We start from the raw sequence: 7,807 nt of genomic DNA on the forward strand, positions 1-7,807 counted from the left end.
TTGTATTCAGCAAGCGTGTTCTCTGGTTTTTGTTCTAAATGCTTTTAGAGTTAAGAGTTTTATGTAGGATAACTGAAAGATAACGGTTTAGTCTTTCAAAGAATGCCCATAGCATGTGATGTTTATAGACATCATCAAATTAGAGATCTGCTAGACAAATATTTGGGCACTCTGGAACCTTTTAACTCTTTCCATGCTGGATGATTCTGCGGCATCTTCCTCTGCAGCGTATCCCAAGCCCTTGCCGCGGTGAAAGGGTTAACCTTACCTGCAAGTACTAACCTAAATAGACCAATCAGGGCATAGATCTTAGTGAAGCTGCCATATTCAATGCTAAACTCTGTCAATCAAGAGTTCACAGGCAAATGGGGGCCTGGGCTGGGCTCGAATGACACTCCCCCAGCTGAGCTTCTATTGGTGCAATCCAGACTGCCTCCTGAGTTGGTTTATGTGTGAGGAGTGAGTGATTGACTTTATCAGTCCAAGGACATTACTCAGTTGGAGAGGGTGAGCTGTTTCCAGGATTTTCTCAAGCAAAGGGAATTAAAAGAAAACTTATTTTAGTGGCCACTGCCTCTGCATGAACTGTATCCTGTGCTGACCAGTGAGTAGGTTTTTTCTGCTCAGGTTCATTCATGACAATGCTACTAGACGGAGGACCACAATTTCCCACCCTGGGAGTTGGTGGGTTTGGGACAAGTCGGCATCATGAAATGTCCAACCGAGATGCTGGCATGGCGCTTAATCCATTTGCCGAGTCTTCACATGGTGCAGCTTTTAAGCTCAGTCCAGCCAGTCATGATCTCTCCTCAAGCCAAAGCTCGGCTTTCACCCCGCAAGCATCCGGGTATGCCAATGCGCTCGGGCACCACACTGGGCAGGTGCCATCTTATGGCGGTGCAGCCTTTAACTCCACTCGAGACTTTCTTTTCCGAAACCGGAGCTCTGGAATTGGAGATGCCACCTCTGCAGGTGGTCATCAGCACGGACTTTTTGCCAGCCATGGCCCCCCAGGGATCACTGACCCCCCAGGACACCTGATCTTCCCAGGACTTCACGAGCAGAACCCCAGCCACACTTCAACCAATGGACATATGGTCAATGGTCAAATGCATTTAGGTATCAGGGGAGATATTTTTGGACGCCCAGATCCTTACAGAGCAGTGTCCAGCCCGAGGACAGATCATTATGCTGCTGCCCAGTTCCACAATTACAATCACATGAATATGGGTATGAATGTGGCTACTCACCATGCCCCGGGGGCTTTCTTTAGGTACATGAGGCAACCCATCAAACAAGAATTATCGTGCAAGTGGCTAGAGGAATCACCAATGAACCGTCCACAAAAAGCCTGTGACAGGACATTTAGCAGCATGCATGAACTGGTTACACATATGACAATGGAGCATGTTGGGGGACCTGAACAAACTAATCACATATGCTACTGGGAGGAATGTCCTAGGGGAGGCAAATCTTTTAAAGCAAAATACAAACTGGTGAACCATATAAGGGTGCACACTGGAGAAAAACCCTTCCCATGTCCGTTCCCTGGATGTGGGAAAATTTTTGCACGGTCAGAAAATCTCAAGATCCACAAAAGAACGCATACAGGTAAGAGGCAAAAGCCTCGCAGAGGGGTTGTCATTTCAAAGGAATGACTAAGTATGTTAAAAAATGTTTTCGGCCTACAACACTTCTAAGTAAGTTTATGAATGCAGGGCTAGATTTTTTTTTAAACATGAGCATGATCTCATGTTTATTACCTACAGAATATTTTAGAAGACATTTCCAACTGTAATTTTCTTTATTGCCTCTTTCTGCATTACCTCAAAGCTAAATTGTATATGTAGCATGAATAAAATAGAGTTGATAGGGCAGGGACAATATTTTTTAGCAGCTCATTGTCGTGTTTCTGGGATACTGTGAACTAATAGGAATTTGTTGAGTGAGGATTGCTTACAAGCAGTTTGGTTCTCTGTATACTTGCTGTTAAGTAAACTATACACATGCTAATTAAATCCAATTTTCACCTACTTCCATTCTTTTTTTTTAACTCTTGATTGGCACATCTCCTAATTAAATCAGCGATACTTTTGTCAAAAGTATTTTTATTTGGAATCCTGCGTTGAACTAAACTCTTTACGAGTAAAGTGAAACTAGAAAAGGCAGAATAAGAACACATTTCTTGTATACCACAGCTTCAAAAATTAAAAAAAAAAAAAAAGGTCTGGGCATTTTGAGTTGATCTAGTTTGCCTTTATACCATTAAGTACTTTTGCTCTATGTTTTTAACACTTCACTTAGGAGAATCGTTGCATTTGAAAGACCCACATTAAAAGTAACAAAGAGCAAATTGAATTTCGTTGCAACGCCACAATCCTCTTATTGTTTCACCTATTTTACAGGATTTGTAGAAGTGTTCCTGTGTATTTTATGAAGTGTCAATTTGCCCAGTTAAATGTTTCAACATGAAATGCAGATAACGTATGGGAATATTTACGTCGGAAATCTTCCAGCCCGGGCCAACAATGTGAATTTCATTAAGTCAAATCAGAGGAGTGAAACTGAACAAATCTAGCAAGGCGATGATTGGGAGATGGATATGTTGCAGCCTTGGTCGTTCCTAACATTTTGATATCATCCCTTTCCCAGGTGAGAAGCCATTTAAGTGTGAGTTTGAGGGATGTGATAGGCGGTTTGCAAACAGCAGCGACAGAAAAAAGCACATGCATGTGCACACGTCAGATAAACCATATATCTGCAAAGTGTGTGATAAGTCGTACACGCATCCCAGCTCCCTACGAAAACACATGAAGGTAATGTTCTCCATTTGCTTGTGATATCAAATGTTATATGGGGTTTGAGAAAGGGGGCATGATTGGAAACTAGAATGTGTTACTTCTGGGTATAAGGACATTTTTTTTTCTTCCAAAGAGACAATATGCCAGTATTTTTTTTTTCTTTAGTCAGTATTTTTTCTTTCTTTAAATGAGACAATATTTCAATTGCTCGCCAGTTTTAAAGGACATTTAAACTGAAAAATAAACATTCTTATGTTGAGTTTTTCAATCTACAAAGATGCTTAAATGTATGTTAAAAAAAATAATATCTATATGTGTGTGTGTGTGCGTGTGTGTGTGTGTATATATATATATATATATATATATATATATATATATATGTATGTGTATATATATATATATATATATATATATATATATATATGTGTGTGTGTTTGTGTATATATATATATACTGTATATATATATATATATATATATATATATATATGTGTGTGTGTGTGTGTGTATATATATATATATATATACTGTGTATATATATATATATATATATATATATATATATATATATATATATATATATATACAGTGTGTGTGTGTATATATATATACTGTATATATATGCATATATGCAGAGATAGATACTGCTGTAAATATACTGTTTCTCTTCATTTTTTTAATACATTGAATATATTTTAAACTAGACCCATAGTTTGAAACTTAAGTAAATATCAGTGTATGAAATACCATATCTGCAAATGCTCCTGATTTGTATTATTTGTACTATGTATTAAAAGACGTGTTCAAGTTTAACGTTTTTTATGTTACGAAAGTGAGTGCATATAATGTTTTGAATGGAATAAAGCAAACTTTGATTTCGGTTTGCTGTTAATCCCTGTGCTGAAAGCCTGGTGCTGTGCATACTTGCACTTCAAAGCTTTGCCATTCCCAATAACATTTTTGACCGCGTGTATAAAATGATGTGTATGATATATTCCTCTTCATTTTAGGTTCATGAATCTCAAGGGTCCGATTCTTCCCCCGCTGCCAGCTCAGGTTATGAATCTTCAACCCCACCAGCTATGGCTTCTGCCAACAGTGAAGAATCGAAACCGACTCCAGCAGCCGTTCAGACTAGCAGCAGCAGTCACAATCCTGGATTACTTCCCCCTAATTTTAACGAGTGGTACGTTTGAGGAAAATGAACGAAGACACAATCAGACTATTTAAAAAAAAAAAAGGACCAAATGAAAAGAAGAAAAGAAAATGAAAACCGGAGTTGGTTGTCCTGACCATCAGGCGGAAATGGAATTTATTATCACACAGGGCTACATCTTGTTAATCGCAATTACCCAGGAAGGCTTTTTTTTTTAGATACACCCTCTGGACTAACTGTGCCCTTTTCTCAGGATTTGAAAAACATATTTTGGCATTCGCAGTCCCCCCCCCCCCCCCCTGCCCCTCTTTTCCCCCCTTTCCTCCTCCCATTTTAACACTGTTGTCCTGCAAACAAAAAAAAAGTTGAAGAAGGCTTTTAGGTGGTATATTTAACTGATGAAAAATCTCTCCGCCTTAGTGGTGATTGTTAAGCTCTCACATTCTTAAACCGTGCCAAAGTCTTGTTATGTCTTGAACTTTCTCAAAGCATTACACTTGTGAATGTATTCCTTGTCTAATGGGTTCTAAACTGTTGTCCAGTATATTTCCAGGATGAGGATGTGATGTTACTACACAGATTGTGACCGTTTAGTATACAGTTGCCTTTTGTAAGAACTTTTGTAAATACATATCCATGACGCCATATTTATCGTTTGTAATTTAATTATTGATACAAGTGCCGGGAACCGAACAATATTTATGAGAAAAAAAAAGTTTTCTAACAAAACTCTGTATAGCTTTTGGTTATAACTGCTTTAGCATTAAAATTTATTGTTTTGAAAGAATTCAAATTTAAATTGTCTAACCAACGAGTCCCTTTCCTTCACACCATGCCGACAAACTCAGATGTATAGCTTTTCATAACACTATCATTATTTTTGTAGCTGTTCAGTTATTTTACGGGAACACAGATAAATATCAAAGACATTTAAGATTAGATGCTATTTATTTTAGGCGTAAAGTATAATGAAATTGCCCTTCAACGGTTGGCAGGCACATCAAATATTACTAATCAATTCAGTTAGGTTCTATGACATCTCAATCTTGCACTTCAAAGGAGGATATGTGTATAAGGTTCATCATCTGTAAAAAGGTTCAATTCCTACTTGTACCTTAAAACGAGGAACATTCATATATGTTGAGTTCTACTCAAGAACCAAGATAATATATGTATCCATGAAAAATGAACACTGATATATTTCAGACAAATCCATGTGTTAAAAACCTGCAGTAATATAATATCTGCATGTTTGGTTCTATGTACTGTAGGCCCAATGATTATAATACTTGCTCTTACAAATTAAAATATACAGTTATTTGGCATTATTAGATTTTTATTAGAACTATTGGCTGCATTATGTCTGGCTATGATAGAAAATACGTAGAAAAAAACCCCAGGATACAATTCAACATTTAAAACAAAAAAAAAGTTAGTACAATCACGCAGGGCCTTTGTGCTGTGAACAAAAATTGTTGTTTATTATTTTTTCCTTCTCACGAATTAGAAATATTTTTTTTTTTCGGGTATTGAAAGTAGTAGCTAAAACGTTGAGGGATGATAATAAAATATTTCCAGTGATATAAGCTTCTGGGATAATTCTATCTTAAGTCCTTATGTCCATTTTACACATACCTTTTTTTTTAAAATCAAAACAATTACTGCAACATATCCTACTATTCACAGATAAATTAATTTAAAGAAAATATTGATGATAGATTTATTTCCTGTATTTGCTTCACGTGCCTCTTCTCTCTAAATAAGCATATTATGTTTTACATTTAGTTGGTGATAAAAGAGGTTGTTTATCAAAGTCTTGGTTTATCATAGATCAAAAAAATGTGTGTGGGGGGGGATGGTTGTATATATTTTTTTCCAGGACAATTTTGGGGCTGTTCTTTGCACCGATTGTATGCTTAGGAGGCTGTGGCAAAAAAAAAAAACGTGCTAAATCTTTAAGTGGAAATGATACAGCTACAATAAAAATTACACATGGGCTTTTCCCCCGCTGCCAAAACAGCACTAAAAAAAAGACTCATTGAAAGCAACTGTATTTTTCTCTCTGAGAAATGTCTTGTGATTTTTGCATTAGTTTAGCCCTAGGAAAGTTGGGGAACCACGATATTGTTATTTTTTTTTTTAGAATTCAGCACAAATGTAATGCAGATTATCAGCTGGTGCATAGGAGGTTTTCTACAATGGGTTTGCTTGTACGTATTAAAGGGTGCAATCCTCGGACAAGATCAGGGTTAAGCTCAATTGCTTTATGAACTTGACACCACCAGAGTCCCTCTATGACACTGTATTTTATTATTTACCTGACATAGCAATACAGTATCTCTTAAAGTACTTATTGATATGATGAGGCACTGATGCTGGAGTTGAGTTGCAGGGATAAAATGTCAAATTAGTGCGCTGGTGAATCTTCTACTGGGACACGTTGGCACATTTCTTTAAAAAATCCTGTTTCTGCCTAAAATAATAGTTGGTAGAGAAACAAAACAATGTGATCTACTACGTTATTAAAAGATGCAACTGTATGTATAGCTACGGCATCTTTAAAAAAAATATTAAAACCTTTAATACCATTTCTAGCAGGACATTTCCAAGTGCAATCAATGTTATAGCTAATGCATCTCATTTGTGGGCTATATTTTGGTTCATATTGATTTTAATGTGGTTCTTAGAGTAAATAAGTTGCTCTTTGCTGTTCTTGTTTCAGTGTAATACCTATACATCTAAACGTAAAACATTTGGAACGACTCCTGCTGTTTTAGATTGGTTTGCAACTGCCAGAATAGCAAAGAGGTCAAGGGGGGAAAAATAGACAACGCCGAAAATAACAGCCCCACTATTTGACTATTTGTGCATAATCTAGTATGAGTTTCTGGTTTGAACCCTTATTGATTAATACAAAAAAACAAACCATACACTTAGAAGTATATGGGATGGCTGACATTATTTAAAACCAATCCCTCACACTAAATTCTAAACAATTTAAATGTGATTAAAAAAATCTATATATATATATATTTATTGTCCTTTTTCTTCACTGCTGAATTGTTTTATTTTTTCTCTGAGGGTTTCTAATGTTTGAGATAGATCGCTGCACAATCTGAGTGACGTGATGTGGGGTGGGTTGATCTCCAATATATTGCGGGTCTCTCCATGAACGAAGGGGTTACTGTATCTGTGCCTACCAGCCCAGCATTTGATGTTGGCAAAGCGTTCTTAACACCTTCACTGCCGGAAATGCCCAATTGCGCTCCTCTCCGGCAGTGAAAATGTTAACAGGGGGTTTCCGGTCCACCTTATTATTTCAATATTTTCAAGCACCGAAAGATCTTAATATTGCAAAAAAAAATGCGCACTGTTACGTTTGAGAGAAAATACTTCCGTTTATGCTTCAGGGACAGTGTTAGGAGCAGCTAATTTTTACAAGTTCCAATGCATCTTTTCACCCCCACCCCCATAATATAGTTTGCAGAAAAAAAGATACCTATCTATATTAGATTCAGCAGATTTTTGTAATCCCGTTGAGCAAGATATGTGGTGGTCTCAATAAACCGAAAGGATTTAACTATGAAACAACTGGTGCACTATATTCATTGTACAATGATACATCTGGGAAATGTAGGCCCCAAAAGCCTAACTCCAAACCGCATAATAGCAGAATACACATGACTTCCTGCTTAGCCATTTCACTGTTTCGATGGTCAGAACTTAGTGGGGGGGGGGGGGGGGGGGGGATAGGGATTGCGGTTTTAGGTTTTAACCGAAAAACACCACCGACTGATCACCTTGCACTTCCCGATTAAGAACCGATAAAAACCGGGAAAGGAAGCATCTTT

The 7,807-nt window shown here is 37.2% G+C and overlaps 1 protein-coding gene across 1 annotated transcript; it reads left to right on the forward strand.

The window, feature by feature from the left end:
- Positions 1 to 457: 457 nt before the first annotated feature.
- Positions 458 to 7,532, forward strand: ZIC3 (Zic family zinc finger 3). Its single transcript, XM_075573239.1, has 3 exons — positions 458 to 1,611; positions 2,653 to 2,816; positions 3,811 to 7,532. The coding sequence occupies exons 1-3, from the start codon at positions 636 to 638 to the stop codon at positions 3,994 to 3,996; spliced, it is 1,326 nt and encodes a 441-aa protein (XP_075429354.1). The 5' UTR covers positions 458 to 635; the 3' UTR covers positions 3,997 to 7,532.
- The last annotated feature ends 275 nt before the right edge of the window (positions 7,533 to 7,807 follow it).

This window comes from Ascaphus truei, chromosome 16 (assembly GCF_040206685.1).
Source record: "Ascaphus truei isolate aAscTru1 chromosome 16, aAscTru1.hap1, whole genome shotgun sequence".
NCBI lineage: Eukaryota > Metazoa > Chordata > Amphibia > Anura > Ascaphidae > Ascaphus > Ascaphus truei.

Bases quoted from the DNA above. Each gene is read 5' to 3' on its own strand.
- ZIC3 (XM_075573239.1), top strand. From the start codon at position 636: ATGACAATGCTACTAGACGGAGGACCACAATTTCCCACCCTGGGAGTT. The intron at 1,612-2,652 runs GTAAGAGGCAAA...TCCCTTTCCCAG, and splicing joins CCACAAAAGAACGCATACAG to GTGAGAAGCCATTTAAGTGT. The intron at 2,817-3,810 runs GTAATGTTCTCC...TCTTCATTTTAG, and splicing joins CCCTACGAAAACACATGAAG to GTTCATGAATCTCAAGGGTC.